General features: G+C 33.7%; 1 protein-coding gene across 1 annotated transcript; it reads left to right on the top strand.

Annotated features, from left to right (window-relative positions):
- Window positions 1–16,741: 16,741 nt before the first annotated feature.
- Window positions 16,742–18,040, top strand: LOC103452381 (ethylene-responsive transcription factor ESR1-like). Its single transcript, NM_001319259.1, is given in 1 exon segment — window positions 16,742–18,040. A coding segment is annotated over 1 exon segment (1,299 nt).
- Window positions 18,041–19,070: the final 1,030 nt, after the last annotated feature.

Here is a 19,070-nt window from a genome sequence, read left to right as displayed (position 1 = left end):
ATATTAAACACAACAAAAATGCTACTTTTATCACATGTTTGTACCATTCATTTATATTATATCTTTAGTAAAGATAAGACTCACACGTGTTAGTGGGTTCTACTTTTGCTAGAAGAATAGTATAAATACGTAGTAAGTGTAGGCAGTTCTTTGATTGTTTATTTAATTTCTTGCTAGTTATTCTTGTTTTTCAAGATACATACAGTACATGACAGGGAAGTAATTCAATTACTGGATGCAGAACTTGATTTATAACACGAGTTGAAGATTCAAACAGCTCATTGAGTTAAAAAACTGCACATGCATATTATTCTGCTCTTTCAAAGCCGCCTAAAACAGTAATATTATTCGGTGCTTCTCTGATTCTCTGTTTTTTTTTTTTTTTAATAAATGGTTTTAAATTAAAACGATAAAAATGTCCTAAAATAGAGCAACCTTATTTTTGTTTATTTAAAAAGAATTCGGCTAAAAAAAATTTAACATTGTGGATAAAACATTGATTTATTTACGACATAGCGCCTACATACTGAAGAATTGATCATTTCTATTAATTAAAATTTGAAAATAATTATTTCGGTCTATTTCGCTAATTTTAGTGGAGTCCTTCACCTATTATATTTTGTGATTATGGTTGCATTTATACTTCATAAAATGCCATGGACCTTTTAGGAGGAAAAGCTAGGCCATATAAGTATGGAGTAGGATTCTTTTTTTTTTTTCCTTACCTTCTCTCCCCTCTTATTTAAACGGTCATGATTAAGTCACGTCAACATCTTATATTATTTTTTATAACAAAAAAAAAGATAAAATAAGAAAATGTAAAAGGATGAGATAGAAAGAGAATAAAAGATAATCCTAGTCGTATAAGTAGGCAACAGAATTCAAAGTACTTTTGCTATATATGTGCAAGTATTAATTTGAAGAAAATTACAGTGGATCGATCAAATTAGGGGACAATTAGATCAGATAGTCTGTTAAATTTTCAGTCTTGCATTTACATCGATCTTCATAAAAGTGTAAATGTTTGTTACTTTATCTAAAAGAGAGGGAAATTTACCAATGTGACTAGAATACGGGTGATATAACACGTGATATTGTATAAATGGTGGAATATGTGTGTTAAAAAATTAATAACTTGAATATTAAAAGTTTCCACTACTTATATAAAAACACATGATGTACTACTCGTGTTCTGATCATGACGAAAAATTTCTCTAAAGAGAAAAGTTAATTGCATTACTGTTTAATTGCAATACTAGTTACATCTACCTCAATTGGCACAGCTGGTGTGTACGAACAAAAGTTCCCTAGACCTGGGCCTGTTTGGCAAGTGTTTAATTGCAATACTAGTTACATCTACCTCAATTGGCACAGCTGGTGTGTACGAGCAAAAGTTCCCTAGACCTGGGCCTGTTTGGCAAGTGTTTAATTGCAATACTAGTTACATCAATCTATATGATTAACTTGCATTATTATTAAAAATTTGTTTCAAAAATATTTTATTTAAAAATGTTTTTAGTCATTTAAAAATATTTTTTAAATGAGTCCTTAGTTTATTTAAGTTAGTTAGAACAGTGTTTAGCATTCTTTATAATTAGTTTTGAATCTTCCTTAATGTAATTTGTGTTAAGAATGAATCATACATTGATGAAAGGAGAAACTTTGTATGTGCTTATAAAAGGTTGAGCTACTTTTCATATTGTCAAATAATTTTATGGTGGAATCTCAACTTTCTTCATGACATTAGAGCAGGTTGTCCCACGTGTAAGCCTAACTGACACACGTGTTACACGTCACCCTACTTGTGTTATCTACGTGTTAGGTTTGAAAATTCCCCACACATGAGAAAGCGTTTTGAAAATGAATTCCATATTAATGAACGGGGAAACTTTGCATGTACTTATAAGAGGTTGAACTACTATTCATATTACTAATTGATTTGTACTTATCATTTGTAAATAAATAAACAAAATTCTATTGCATGTTTCATTATTTGGACAAAGTTACTGAGAAATCACCACTTGTGAGCATTGGTTCAATCACAAAACTCCAAATCCGATATGCAACTTAAGAATGCATTAGTACCGTAATTAGGAGACAGTACGCCATCAATTGAAAACCCAATGACGTAAAATTAGGCAGTAGTCAAATTCCAATAGATTAATCATGGATCTCCAACCGAGTTGGTCAATTTTTTTTTCCGAAAGAACTTTGAAAATTCATCAAGGGGACCAAACCTAGCGTTAAGTACAGAATAGCTTAGGGCGGCAACGGCTAACCATAACCCTTCAGAGGAGGTGAAAAGCAAGCTTAAAAACCAACCCGTTTCGCGGCTGATCGAGATGGGATTGGTATAGGGAGAATAGACGGTAAGATGACTCGTAGTAAGATCTAAGGCCATCTCCAACCGAAGGGTCCAGAGGGCCAGAGGGCCGAAAATAGCCCTAAAACCGTCTCCAACCGAGGGCTAGGCCAGAGGGCTCGGGAATCTGGGAGGGCCCCACGGGATCGGAGAGGGCTGAAGGGCTGGAGGGCTGGCTGCTTTCGGCCAGCCAGCCAGCCCCGGGCTGGCTATTTTTTTTTTTAATGTTTCTTATTTCTGTCGGTTATAACCGACAGAAATAATATAATATATATTATTTTTGTCGGTTACAACCGACAGAAATAACATTTTGAATTCAAACTTCCAACGGCTAGCGCCACTAGCCGTTGTAAATCCTTTTTTTTTTTTTATGAATTTAAACCTTTTTTTTTTCTTTTTTTTTCTATAACTTCCTATAACTTCTATTTTACAAAATTTGTTTCAATTTTTTTTTAATTCTATTTTTTTCCTATAACTTATATTTTACAAAATTTGGTTCATATTTTTTTCATATAACTTCTATTTTACAAAATTTGTTTCATATTTTTTTTTTAAATTCCATTTTTTCCTATAACTTCTATTTCACAAAATTTGTTTCATATTTTTTTTAAATTCTAATTTTTTCCTATAACTTCCTAAGCCATTATACAACATTAAATTAAATTAAGTAACATGAAACAACATTAAACAATATGAAACAACATTAAATAACATTAACCGACATAAAAATTATACAACACTAACCAACATGATTTTTAAATAAAATTAAGTTGTAGTTTTTAAATAATAAATTATGTTTGGCCCTATGGCCCTTTGGCCCTCGGTTGGAGACGGTTTTTTTTGACAGGGCTAAAACGAGCCCTCTGGCCCTCTGGCCCTCGGTTGGAGACGGAGGCAAATATGGCCCTGTACTGTTCATTAAAATATTAATATCTTGGAGAATCTTGGAGGGCCAGATGGCTAAAACGAGCCATCTGGCCAGCCATCGGTTGGAGATGGCCTAATGAGGACAAGGAGAACTTCAATGGACAAGAAGTGGACTAGAGGGGATGGGTATAATGAGAACAAGGGCCATCATCAATGGACAAGAAATGAACTAGAGGGGATGGGATTTGTCAAGCGAGACGTCTGGACACATCCCTCTTTTATATTGCGATGCAACCCAATCAATTGCAGAATTTCAGGATTAGTGGCTAGCAACAACTTAACAATATATTGTTTCAAGTAAAAGAAAAAATGAGGCTTTAGATGCCCACGGTCTCTAGCTAGCCATCATTGTTTTATAACTGAAAATTTATTGGCCTCAATGTTAAAAAATGTAGTCACACATAGACATTCTCCTTGTCAAAAGAATATAGCAATCTCAGTTTTGTTCAGGAAAGAAAAATCTACCAATCTCAATAGAGAAAGGAAACAAATGTTACGTACCCACAAAATGTACCCACGACCTAATTTAGGGTAATTTAAAATTATTAGTACAAAGAAAAGACTTAATTCACTTACATTACAGTCTAGTGGTATTTATTTTTACTTGTAAGTAATATGTCTTAGGCTCGATTCTCGTCAAATGCGAATTGAACCACATGAGGCTTAGCCCACCACCACCCACTTAATATAAATAATATCATTTGTTCAAAAAATAAAAAATAAAACTTAAAAAATTAAGGGCACAAATAAAATTTTAAAAATATAGGCACAAAAATAATTTAAATATATGGATACAAATAAAAATTAAAAATAAAGCGGAAACAAATTAAAAAATAGTTGCAAATTAAAAATGAGTATAAATTAGAAATAAAAATATTTGATGGAAAATTTAACCATAAATATAAATATATCAAATGTTACGTTTTGGAAATGATTAAATAATTTCAATAATAATAAATTTACATGTCAGCTTTTAATTATAAAATTTAAATATGCTGACATGTAAATTTAAGATTATTGAAATTGACATGGATAAAATCAAATGATTTGATAAAAAATTGAAAATGAATAAGATTTCAATTAATAAAATAAAAAAAACAGGCGAAAACCTAATTTCTTAAAGAAAGAGAGAAGTATTAGTGGCTTAATAAAACGAGGGGGAAATTTATTATCGAAGTTTGATTAAAATACATTGGTTGGTCCACACTCCACAGCTTTGTGTAGTGTAATTGAAGAAGTTGACCTAAACGAGGAGATTAATCTCATTTTGATATTTCGTCGTAATTTATTGTAGGAAGTTTTAACGAAAAGCACGTGGTATTGTTCACTTTAACGAAAAATTACATTTTTACACTAAAAAGTCAAATCTGGTTCTATTCACTTTACCCTTTATTTTGTCATTATCATTAAAACTTAGAGTTTTCAAGCTCTTTTCATTAATTTTCCTTTTATTGTATGCATTTGCTGCTAGCTAGGTTTTGGTTTAAATTTGTAGGGTTAATGGTACTTTTACCAGTTTCGTATCTGTTGCTATATCTTGAGTAAATTGAATTGCATCCAAACCAAAGTATGGCTGAAAGATGGCGACCAAAGAAAAGTAGTGACAGAATATTACTGAATGAGAGTTTGGTAATATAAAATGATAATGTTAATGGCATTCGCAAAGTAACATCACCAAAAGCAAGGAGCAGAAGATATAAGGTCATCTCTAGCCGAAGGGTCCAGAGGGCCAGAGGGCCGAAAATAGCCCTAAAACCGTCTCCAACCGAGGGGTAGGCCAGAGGGCTCTGGAATCTGAGAGGGCCCCACGGGATCAGAGATGGCTGGAGGGCTGGCTATTTTTTTTTTTTTAATGTTTTCCTATTAACCGACAGCATTAAAGAAGAATTTTTTAATACTGTCGATTATAACCGACATTAATAGTTATTCAAAAGCAAAATTTTTATTTTTAATTACTATTAGTGTCGGTTATAACCGACACTAATAGTTTGAATTTTTTTTAATATAACGGCTAGTAGCCGTTGTATTAACTTTTTTTTTTTTATGAATTTAAACTTCTTTTTTTCCCTTTTTTTTGCCTTTTCATATGAATCAAATTTTGTTTCATATTTTGTTTCAATTCTATTTTACAAAATTTGTTTCAATTTTTTTTTTAATTCTATTTTTTTTCCTATAACTTCTATTTTACAAAATTTGTTTCATATTTTTTTTTCCTATAACTTCTATTTTACAAAATTTGTTTCATATTTTTTTTTAAATTCCATTTTTTTCCTATAACTTTTATTTCACAAAATTTGTTTCAATTTTTTTTTAAATTCTATTTTTTTCCTATAACTTCTATTTTACAAAATTTGATTCATATTTTTTTTCATATAACTTCTATTTTACAAAATTTGTTTCATATTTTTTTAAATTCTTTTTTTTTTCCTATAACTTCTATTTCACAAAATTTGTTTCATATTTTTTTTCAATTCTATTTTTTTCCTATAACTTCCTAGACCATTTATACAACATTAAATTAAATTAAGTAACATGAAACAACATTAAACAATATGAAACAACATTAAATAACATTAACCAACATACAAATTATACAACATAAAAAAACATTTAACAACATGAAAGTTAAACAACATTTTTAAAAACATTTAACAACATAAAACTTAAAAGCCTACTCCATGCTTCTTTTGGCCCAAAGATGTGCAACAAGATCCTGTTGTAAGTACTTATTTGTGGCACGAGAACGTATCATTCTATAGCGCCTCATATACTCATTTATAGAGATATTACCAGTTCTTGGATTGAAAGGCAAATTAGGCCCATCATATATTTTTGCTAGAGCCCTTCTTGACCTATTTGGATCTTCTTGGTCATCATCAGACTCTCCATCAATATACCCATCTCGCTCATCCTCCACTATCATATTGTGTAATATGATGCAAGACATCATGATGGAGTTCAAATTTTCTCGACTCCACCCTCTTGCCGGTTCGCTGATAATCTTCCACCGTGCTTGTAGAATACCGAAAGCTATCTCAACATCTTTCCGGTATGCCTCTTGGTGTAAGGTAAACAACTTTTCTGCATCATTCCTAGGTTTTGGAGTTGCTTGGACAAGTGTCGCCCACTTTGGGTAGATGTCATCTGCCAAGTAATACCCCATATTGTATTCACGGCCGTTGATGTAGTAGTCAAGTTGAGGTGCTTTACCTTCCGTCAAGTTATTGAAGAAGGGTGAACGCCCAAGAACTGTAATGTCATTTTGGGATCCAGGGACTCCAAAGAAAGCATGCCAGATTCATGTGTCATATGAGGCAACTGCCTCTAACACAACAGTTGGCTTTCTCGACCTTCCGCTAAAGCCTCCTTGCCATCCAGTGGGACAGTTCTTCCAATCCCAATGCATGCAGTCTAATGACCCTATCATGCCCGGAAACCCACTGTCTTCAGCTTTGTGAATGAGCCGATTCAGATCTTCTTGATTTGGCTCTCGGAGGTACTCGTCTTTGTAAACCTGAACAATTGTGTTACAAAATTCTTCAAGAGTATTAAGGCATGTAAACTCAGACATACCATGGGTTTCATCCATCGAATCAGCTGAGGAGCCATATGCCATCATTCGGAGTGCAACAGTAACCTTCTGATGAGGTGAGAAACCAGGGCAGCCTGCTTTGTCCCGCTTCTGTCGAAAGTATGGATTGATTTGTTGGACATCACGAAGTAAACGCTTGAAGACATGACACCTCATCCGGAAGCGACGTCTGAAATCCTCTTCTGTATACACCGAGTTGGGGTTGAAGTAGTTGTTCATCAGATTGGCATGCGCCATCGCTCTGTTTCGTGGTTTGTAAGAGCGACCAGCAACAGAGCCACCCCATTGAGGTTGTTCCTCAGTTGGCTGACACACCATGGTCGCAGCCATGGCTGCTGCCATGTTTTGTTTGTTGCGCTTTACATGAACTTCTTCATCAGACTCCTCATCTTCTCGTCTCATTTGCGCCCATTTTGCTTCCAATTTGGAATTGGATGAAGATCCAAAGATGGAATTCATTGCAAACTTGAATTGAAAGAGATTGAATTGCGAGAGATTGAATTGAAATAGATTGAATTTAAAGTTGTGTGAATTATAGCCCAATATCCACCCTATTTATAGCAAAAAAAAATTCAAATCCAACGGCTAGCTAACGTCAGCATGATGTCAGCTACCAACGGCTAGCTGACATCATGTTGACGTCACTTGGCCCTTATATTTGAATTTAAATTGTAGTTTTTAAATAATAAATTATGTTTGGCCCTATGACCCTTTGGCCCTCGGTTGGAGACGGTTTTTTGTGACAAGGCTAAAACGAGCCCTCTGGCCCTTTGACCCTCGGTTGGAGACGGAGGCCAATATGGGCTTGTACTGTTCATTAAAATATTAATATCTTGGAGAATCTTGAAGGGTCAGAGGGCTAAAACGAGTCATCTGGCCAACCCTCAGTTAGAGATGGCCTAATAGAGTGGACTTGGAGGAGTCTCGGTAGTAAAACACGTAAAAAAGCAATATCTGCGAAAAAGGAATTGGATGGGGGATATGCATGCATGCACAGTTTTGCTTGCTGTAGCCTGTAATACGAACCCTTAACCCAGCTGATTTTTAAGGAAAGCCATGAGATGATCACAGAATGGTACTGTGCTGTGCTGTGCCGTGCTCGGATCCCCTGCGCTTTTCCCTTCGTGTTCCTTCTGATACAGGCGTACCCAGTGCTCCCAACAGTGGAGAACCGTTAAAAGCTGTAGCCTATGTCATTAATTATTCACTTCATTATTTATTCTCAGGGGCATAAACTGTCTCTCCCTTCTTCTTTTTTGTCCTTTTTCTGGAGAGCAGGGCAGGTGGGTATTGGTGGTTGTGTTTTCTATGGTTCGAAGCTCTTGGAATTGATGTAATATTTTTCATGTTTTGATGTTCGTGTTCATGTTAACGGCCTCCCGCACCCCACCTTCAAGACTGCTCATCAAGAGATGTGATGTAGAATTCCATCCAACAACAAAACATTCTAGCTAGATCACACATACAGAAAGGTCTTTCGTAGTGTTGCCTAAATCTCATTGTTCATTCATTTTTAAAAGATAAAGTTCGTTTTATAAATCACAAATATTTTTCAGATTTTAGGTTTCATTTTGTGTACATTTTTTTATACATTTTCTTGTATATCCTCATTTTTCTCACGTATTTGCTCATCTATATCTAATGAAAATCATTAAACATTTTCTCGAGAACAAGCTAAGCAGTAAAAGTTTTTTTGAGTAAATAATTAAAAGAAGTAAAGAATGGGAGGATGATATATTTGGTGAAGAGTAATGTTAAGGAAGCTAAATTTGTAGACAAAATTTTGTAAATTAAATGACATGAAAGTTGATGATTGAATTATTACTTGAGCGTTAATGAAAATGCTCATTCTTATTAACGATACATCATTGAATTTGTAAATTTTATTTATAATTTTAATTTTCTTAACATTATCCTTTAATGAAATGAATTTGAAGACATTCCTTACCACTCCAAGTCCACCCCAACTCCCAACTCCAACCAACAAAATCTTGATTCTTGAGAAGTTCAATTTATAAAACATTATTGTGGTAACATTTTAAGATTCGATAATATATGGAAGAAGAAAAAGGTGATAAAGTCTATGGCCTTCTCATTTCCCATCATCCAACTGCAAACAAAAAGAAAAAAAGCTGCCCAAATTACTTTGCATTGATTCTATTGCCCCTTCTGACTGACAGCCTTCGATCTCCTTGTCGTTAAAATCTTTGCTGCTCCTCTTCTTTTCTGGTTAGGAAATACTCTTCACCGTCATTTACTCGCTCTCTGAAACCTCTCTCTCTCTCTCTCTCTCTCGTGTACTACTGCTAATATTATTTTCTGTTGTGTCGGTGTTCATGAGGCAATATATGTATGCTAGCTAGGGTTTATAATATTTTAGTCACGTACCCTGAAGTGACCGTCTAAAACAGGGAGCTACCAGTATTTTGGATAAAATCTCAGACATTTATTAGCATTGCATGAGATAACATGTTCAGATGATCAAAAGCGTATATGAATTTAAAGAGTGATAATCTTATAGGCAGAATGTCTACCCTCCTGTTAAGGTATCATTTTCATTCCATTCTATTTGTACGTTCACGGTTAAATCATATTAATATTTTATATTAATTTTTTTATAAAGATAATAAGACAAAAAATAATAAGAATATAAAATGTTGACGTGGCTTAACAGTGCAAGACTATATTTCTTATCATCTCAAACCGAGAGCCAAAGGGCTATAAGGCCAAACATAGCCATGTGACAAAAAACCATCTCCAACCAAAGGCCCAAGGGTCATAAGGCCAAACATAATTTATTAATTAAATTTAAAAACTACAAATTAAATTTAAAAAGAAGCATGGAGTAAGTGTTTTAAGTTTTATGTCGTTAAATATTTTAAAAAATATTGTTTAAGTTTCATGTTGTTAAATGTTTTTATTATGTTGTATAATTTTTATGTTGTTTAATGTTATTTAATGTTGTTTAACATTGTTTAATGTTGTTTCATGTTACTTAATGTTGTTTAATGGCTTAGGAATTTATAAGAACAAAAATTTGTAAAAAAAAATTCAAATATAACGGTTAGCTGACGTCAGCTAGCCGTTGCATTCAAATTTGTGGCCCGTCCTGGGGCTGGCTGGCTGGGTTGGGCCAGTCGGTTGGTCCTTTTATGTCCCATGGGGCCTATGAGCCATTTGGCCTAGTTGGCCCTCTAGACCCTTCGGTTGGAGATGGCCTTAAGCTCTTCGAGCTATCCGAAAAGTTTAGAACACATTAACTTTTAGAAAATGTCTGTAAAAAAAACTTATAAAAGTTATTTCTTGAGAAAATTATTACTAGTATTTTAAATTTTTTATTGTGCACTCCAAATTTTTTTATTTATAAAGAAAAATATATTTGTGAGTTGTGACAAGTGAACAATTAGAATTTTTGAAATGTCAATAATAGTTCACTTTCTTTATTTTAATTCTATCATTTTTCCTGATTAAAATTCTTACTTTATTTTTAATTCTATAGTGTATCATTTGATAAATAAATAAAAAGTTTATTTTCTCATTTATTGTACAAAAACAACCTTGTACTGTTACACACTGTTGTGGATGTGCAATAATCTGACTCTAAAGATTGAATTAACAAAATCATTAACTGCCTTCTATAGAGTTAATTACTTGATTAGCTATATAACTAGGTCGGTCCTGAACAGTTCACCATGCTAGGAAATATCTCTCTCCCCTAACTGATATTGAACTTAAATATCTCAACCTATATTCCAATTATTGGTACCGGATTAATTAAAAGTTTGCCCACCTTGCTGAGAGCAACTGGGTACTCTCTCAATGGATTCTCTTGGCTAAACCCTAAGGTTTCCTTTTGAAACTAACGGGTTGTTTGGTGCCCCTTGTCCTTGCCTCATTTCTTTTGGTGTTCTAGGATATCCCTTGTTTGGTTAAAAACATAAGGGCTCGTATAATTTTGGACAGAACATGCCCAATTAGTCTTAGGGTAGAAAATTACATTGGAAGGAAGAAGTTGTACCTTATCTGTGAATATTTTTTTATTTGGATAATACTTGTGTCTATTCCACGGGGCACCTCATTGTCTGTGGTCAAGTTTTAATTAATGTATTTCTTCACTCAAGCAAATATCATAATTCAAATATTTTATTTTGCTAAAAATTATTTAAAATTGTGTGCGTAAAAGACTCAAACAAACTTAAGACCATTTAGTCATTCATATATGTTAACTAAATGAACGACTCCTCGTATAATGTTACTCGTTTCTAGACACGTTTATTTGTTCTCTACATAAGAACTTGCGTAGATGATATTAAATAATGGTTATTAAATGAAATATTTTGTTTATTGCATTTGTGCAATTAAATTGAGGACAATATACTTGCATTCCCCTTTTGTGTACACCTTGTTCATCTATGTATTTAACATCTGCCCTAAAAATTAATCAAATTGGTGATCTTATATTCTTCGCTTAATCAAACGAATCAACGGTTGATCATTAGATTAAATGGTCATATTATACAAACGACTGCTAAATTGATTGATTTTTTTTTTGTTTGCTAGAGAATATCTTTGAATGATGATGAAGATAATGAACATTCTCAACTATAACAACTATACAATTAAATTACGTCAATCACGACTGAACAAACAAAAAGATGCACATGAATAGACACAAGTATTTTCCATGAAATGAAGCATACACACGTGTATCAAAGATGTATACTCGTTTTTAAGCTAGGGCAAAGACTTGTAAATAATGAATTAAGGTAAATAGAATAAAGATAATTAAGAAGAGCATTAGATTGGTAGACATTTAACCTCCTTTCCTTGTCTTCTGACTCGAACACAAACAACTTTATGGTGCGTTTGTTGTACCAGATTATCTTGAACTGAACTAACTTAAGGGATTAAGCTGAACTGACTTGACTTGAACTAAGCAGAATAAGAATAATAAAGTGTTTGGTGTAGTTCTAAACTATGTTCCAGACTAAAATACTTTTTGGCTCAAAAAAGTTAATTTCAATATTTCTTTTGTTACTTTCTCTTCATATGTTGCACCCCTCAATTTTTTTTGTTACTTTTTTTATTTTAACTTTTCTCTTCATCTCTTCATCTGTTCGCAGCCACTGCAACAATGGGCCTAGCCAACTCACTCGTCGTCTTGACCTCATCGCCGTAATCATTTTTTACATGGAGATCATCCGAAACACTCTGGTTCTTATTCTGATTCAGATTCAGATTCTCATCCGCCACGGTATCAGACACGCCGGCGCCGCTCAAAATTTTCACGCTTTTCGAACCCAAATAACGAAATGGATCAAACCCAATAATAATAATTCACGATCTGCAACAAAATCGAAGAAAAGGAAGAAGAGGAATTGGAAGAGGAAAGTGGTCAGAGAGACTTAATCCCATAAAAAGTAGTCCTTCCAAGGAACAAACATTGGATTAAGTTAATTTTTATTCTAGTTCAGTCCAGTGAGACTTAGTCCAGCCAAACAAACACACTCTTAGTCTCCATCTAACAACCAAACAGACGGTAATAATAAAACAAAACTTAATAAAAGAAGGCTAAGAGCATTTCCACGTGAATTTGGATAACTTATGAATGTTACTATTCACAAGAGTTATTTATTTTTAATGTACAATTCAATTATTTAGCAAATTATTGAACAGATGAAATTAATTTAGAATAGGTGACTATAATAATTGTAAGAATCATTGGATTAAAAGTAAGAATTTGAAATGGACATCTGAGATGTGGCCACGTGGCTAGTGACCATTGGATGCCCAACCGACTGTTGTGGCAGGCTCCAAGCGTTAGTTTTTGTCGCGCCATTCTCCTAGGTGAGAACGTGTAGCGCACGCTTGGTGCCAAAAAAAAATAATAATAATGTGGACTCGCTGACGTCAATGCCCTGGATTTGGACTTAGACTTAGAATCAACATGGCGCCAACCATGACTGGTTAGCCTTGGTGACCCCAAAATGGGTGGAGGTGTCGTTTTAGTTGGATTTGGAATCTAGACATATTGATTTAACATGGGTAAAAATACTCTAATAACAAAAACCCTTTTATATAAGGGACACTTTAAATGCGGTCCTTAACTACCAATGTTCTTTGATTGAAACCTTGGTAGTTTTTAACTTTTGATTGAAGTCCCTCACATTAATGTAATAATGTATTTTTATGTAGGTTATTATATTTTTAAATTAAAAATAAAATTTGTAGTTATTTATATTAATGAGATTTTAAATGAAACCCATATTTTCTGGGATTAAAAATATTAAAGATTAATTATACTCTCCAATATATTTTGTGTGTGTGTGTATATGTATATGTGTGTGTGTGTGTGTATACATGGGTACGTTCATCAAAACTAACCAAAAAATTATTGTACCAAAGCATGGGTACATTTTTCAAAAGCACAAAAAAAAAAAAAGCCTTAATAACATTATTAAATTTCTTCTATTAAACTTGACATGGATACATTCTCAAATCAACGAAAATAGAATGTATCCATATAAGTTTAAAAATAGATTAGAGAAAAGATTGAATGAAATTTTATATAAAAAAAAAGGATACATTTTAAATTAAAAAAGGGTACATTTTTAACAAATTGATATATTTAAGAATGGATACATATAAGCTTAAAAAATTGAAATTTTTTTATAAAAATTTAATGGGTACAAACTTATTCTAATTTTATTTATTTTTATTTGGGAAATGTTTGAATTGAAAATTAATTAGGAGTTTAATAAGGGTGTGAGTATTAAAACTCTAAATCAATTACTATTTTTTTTTTATAAAAATTATGTAACTTACATGTAATTCATTAATATATTAATGATAGGGACTTTGATCAAAATCTAAAAACTGATAAGGTCTTAGTTAATGGACATTAGAAACTAGGGACCGGAAACTAATTTTTCCTTTATATAAAGAACCTAAAAACACCCTAACTATATATCAGACAAGTCCATGTGACCATTAAATCCTTGGTTTTCAAACCCTAACTCATCACGCTAATGCAAAAACCAGGAGAAGCCATTGAAAGTTTGGGAACAGCAAATATGGAAAATTTTGCCAACATGCATGAAACCAATAAAAAATAACAAAAACCAAAGTAGGAGGAACAACTTCTGAGCGCCGCCAGTGTATTCATTCAGAATGTCAATCACAATGGACAAAGAAGTAGAGAAAGAACTCTTGTTCTATAGACCACCTGTGCACGTATCGGTCTCACCCTTCACATGAGGTTATAATTTCAATAATGTAAATACATATAAAATGATATATATATATATATATAAATATATAATTCTTGTTTTTAGATTATATTTTTTAGACTTATGATATGACGATTTATAAAATATAATTCAAAGAGATAATCTTTTTAACATGAATTAAATTATATTATTAAATTGAAACACCGTTTTGACTATGAAACAGTTTTATATAAATCATCTTCTTCTCCAACTCCCTATGGCTATAATTTATATTTCTTAATTTATTAAAAATTAGAAGGTAGCAGCAGCTACTTTTATATGCTTGTCCAGAACTCCAGGCTCTTTCGCGGTTTCATTGCCTGTTGGATGGAGTCATGTGCATGTTATATCCATTTCCGGAAATGTGGTTTCGTTTGGTTCTTTGCTTTCCTTCGTGTTACTAGTGTTCCAGGTTTTTTAAGTGGAAATTAAAATAAAAAAGTTGAGGTTGAAAAGCAACCTTTAATTTACGGCAATATCATAAATATACAATCTACATCAATCATATTCTTACTTCCCCTTTTTATTTTTCTGTCATATAAGATCAAAGATAAATATCAAATGTTAATTTGATGACTAACGTAATAATATCAGATTTTTTTTAACCGATATGTTTTTTTTTGTTATAAATGATATTTGTTAGACCTGTTTTGAAAAGAAATTAATTAAAATAAAATTTCAAGATTTATAATTAGTCCATTAATGGGATCCACACAATAAAATAATTAAAAATTATTTAACATTACCTTTTCTCATATGTCAATACACATAAGATTGATATATCGGTTAAAACTTGCTCCTACTTTCAAATTTGATTACATGACTTTCTAATTAAGATTTAACATCTCCGTTGGAGATGGTAAGTATTTAGAAATAAAAAATCATTAGTTATACTCTACTTTTATTCTTTGCTCTTGGAATTGCCGAAGATATTTACTCTCCCATCTGTTACGAGAGATTTTTCAGTGTGATCGGTATACTGAGTAATATATCACGTGTCATTATACAAATTGTGGGATATCTGTGTTAAAATGTTAATAACTTAAAAAATAAAATTTCCCACCACTTCTATAAAAACACGTGATGTACCACTCGTGTTTCGGTTACAATGAAAAATTTATCCACCTGTTACTCTCAGCTATCACAAGAAATGTCGACGCGTAACAAGAATATGTAATGAAAATAAATTTTTTTATTATTTATCATGGGTGTAAAACTCCTTAACAAAAAAAAATTAAAATTATTTCTTGAAAAGTTATAAAATGAAATGAGAAATATTGAAGCATGGTGTTTGAACTTTGGTTCAACTGGAACATCACTTATGAATTAAATATTCGTGAATGTTATTTCTTAATGTGTTATAATATGAAACAATGCTCATATTAAATAATAGGGAACTTTAACGAAAAACTCCTGGTACTGTTCACTTTAATGAAAAACCATATTTTTACACTAAAAAGTCAATCATGGTACTATTCACTTTACCCTTTATTTTGTCCCTATCAAAACTCAAAGTTTTCAAACTATTTTCATTAATTTTCCTTAAATAATATGATAAATAAGAGACAAATGTTGTAGGGGAGTTACCAAACAGGATTACTGCTCTACATTTTTATAGAGCAAAGTTCCAATTCAGTCAAGGTTTAGGAACCAATACTTCAATTTTCTCTAATAAAAATGATGTTTTAGAAATTTTATAGTAGTGTATGTGAATTTGCATCTCGTATGCACAAATCAAGCTGTTTGAATTTGATTTTAAAACGTATTGTTATTGAACTAATTTGAGTTAACAATTGTGACACTTTTATACGTTATAAAAAAAATTCATTAAATTCATATATTACACTCAAGAATTAAACTAGGGTTTAGGGTACTCTAATCCAAATGTAATTTTTCTTTAGGAAAACTAGTTTCATATCTTCTATGTTAGTGGCAATTTGTCTAAGCAAACCGTAGGGGTTGGTTCTCTTACGCCGACTTTCATCCATCCAACAACTTCTGGGTCGAAAATATGAACAAAGAGAAGAAATGACCACGACCTCTGCGTCAGAGACGGTTGGGCTAGTAGAACATCCTAGTCGTTAGAATTTGCCAGTAGAACATCCTAGTCGTTAGAATTTAACTCTGAAAAATTCAAACCAACCCTGATGATTCTCCTTTTTCAAATTTTGTGTTGCATTTCCACCACCATATACATGCAAACAACTTTTAATGTATGAAGTATTTACAACACTACACATTATTCTCAGAATTTAAAGGATCGTTAAATTGAATAAATTGAAAAAGTTTAATGAACAAAAAATTAAAAAAAAAAACTATGTAAAAGATAAAAAAAAAATATTGCTCGAGTACCACCATCTTATTATAAAACGTTAAATAGTACATCTAGTGATTTGGGCTCAAATACTCCATAAAAATTTGTACATGCCTAGAATTGAATGAAAATTAAAAATCAGTCACTTTCCAGCTCCTTAATCGATCTCCAGCTATAAATACACCTCCCACAACTCTCTTCCTACTCATCATCATCATCATCAACAAACCCAACGCACATAATATCACAGATACCCTTTTATCTCTCGCACAACAAAAATGGAAGAAGCGATCAGAAGGATGGACGAATTCACTCACTCTTCTGAACCCGACCCGATCACTAAAGCGCAAAGGAAGTCAACGACCGCCGCCACCAATAAGCGCTCGCTGAGAGACACTGCGACAGCCGCTGCCTCGGGCGCAATGAGATACCGCGGCGTGCGACGCAGGCCGTGGGGTCGTTACGCGGCGGAGATCCGGGACCCGCTGTCCAAAGAGAGGCGTTGGCTGGGGACCTTTGACACGGCAGAGGAAGCCGCCTGCGCCTACGACTGCGCCGCTCGTGCCATGCGCGGCGTCAAGGCTCGGACCAACTTCGTCTATCCTCCTTCCCCGCCTACCGATGTCGTCGCCGATCACCCCTTCCCTCCTTTCAGCCACCACATGCACTCTCACCCGTCTGCTAAAACCCGTAATGGTTACGGAGGCGCTAACTACTCTCCTAGTTGGAATTCTGTACCGTTTTTGCAATACCCATCTCCTAATCAGAACGATGGCTACGGCGACGCTACTACTGCTGCTGCAACTTCTTTCAACATGCTTTTCCTCCGGAATTTCATAAATCCCTCACAAAATCCATCTCCCGTTTACAATAACCAGTATCCGTACAACATAAACGGCTCTTCTTCTATTTCTTGTTCTTCAGCTTCTTTGGTCAACCATCCCTCTTCTGGTCCACGCCATGAAGCCAACATCTCCGGAAGTACTAATTTCACTACTGGTTCTTCTTCTTCCATGGCTACTACTCCTACTTCTGCTACTACAACTCTTCCCTTCATGGATATTACTTCACCTCCTCCCACAAAACCCACCTCCCACGACGATCAACACGACTACTCCTCCGACTTCTTCCCCACGGAGCCGTCCGATTCCGGGTTTCTAGAAGAGGTGATCCACCGCTTCTTCCCAAAACCCACCTCCAAGAAATTATCAAACGATGTTCCCAAATGGACTGACGACTACGCCCATCCTTCCAGTGCAGCTCAGACACCTTGCTTTGATGGGTCTTCGACGAGGTCCGTTGGAGGATACTCAAAAAACGATCACCGTCAGGTAAATGTTTGTTACAATTTCCAAGAGCTGCTGCCGCTGCCTCAGCCGCACAAGCTGGAAGGACGTAGTTTCAACGAATTAATGGATCATCATCATCAACAACAGCAAGTGTCACAGCCACAGGCAGTACCGTCTTACAACGATCACGTGCCGTTGGGCGGCGGCTCAGATCACTCCATGGGAGTGGATAACATGTTCCAGTACCCTGAGGTTATGGGTGAGTTTGCAGCCAGGTTCCAAAACTAATCATTCCTATATAGCTTCCTGCAAAATGTTCCCATATGATAAGGTAGCTTAAGATAGCTAGAAAACAGAAGGGTATGGATGTAACCAGTTTGCATGCATCTTTCTATTTTTCTTCCCAACTAAAATTAGGGTTTCTGTTTTTATTTTATTTTAAAGAAGGTTAGCGGAAACTGTTTCTGCTGCTTAGTTTTTAGTGAGGAACAGACACGAAGAGAGAAAAATATCTGAATTGTTATCGTATTTTGATTACGTTATGAATATAAATGATCGTATGCAAATTCTGGGTTTCTTTTTATATTTTATTTTATTTTAGTTTTGGAAATTTGTCTCGTTTTAATTTTGCTTTTGTTTTTTTTGAACTGTGACACCAACTGTTCAGTTGGCCTTAGAGTGATATGGTTGACATTGGAAATCTGCGAACTTTTATAAGTCCATCATTGGACTTTTCAGCTGTATCTTCATTATTCTCTTATTGTTGATACCTTATATTCAATGAGCTCCATATCCAATATTCTTGAACTTAACAAGCGAAAATAAATTAATAAAAATTAAGAGTGAAAATTGGAGAAAATTAAGTACAAACAGTTTGTTCTTCACTCTGTTCCAAAGATTGAATCGTTTGAAAAAAAAATGATAAGTGAAGCTGCATTTGCCTTGCTTAGTTAATTAGAACTCCCTTATAAGTTAGGGGCATAAATATGTTGAGTTCAAATAATCTGCATCTAAAATTCTATGTGGTCCTTGTGACTTATCTACTTAAGTGAAACGTGTTATTTTAACCCTATTTATCTTTAGTTTTTAAAAATTTATTCATGAGATAATTTGAAGAGTTGACATTGTTAAGTAAAATTTAAATGAATGATAAAATGTCAACAAATGAGATAGGACACAAAGATACCACGAGTTTTGAGGGCAGAATATTTAACCTAAAAAATGTTCCATAAGTTTGTTTAAGGACAAAGTTTTTCTTTCCTTGATTTCTCAGTAATCGGTATGCCAATGGCAAAAGAGTAGTAGTGCCTCTCCCTGG

This window comes from Malus domestica, chromosome 13, assembly GCF_042453785.1.
Source record: "Malus domestica chromosome 13, GDT2T_hap1".
NCBI lineage: Eukaryota > Viridiplantae > Streptophyta > Magnoliopsida > Rosales > Rosaceae > Malus > Malus domestica.
Note: the sequence above shows the minus strand (reverse complement) of the source record. Positions and strands in the feature narration are given on the sequence as shown.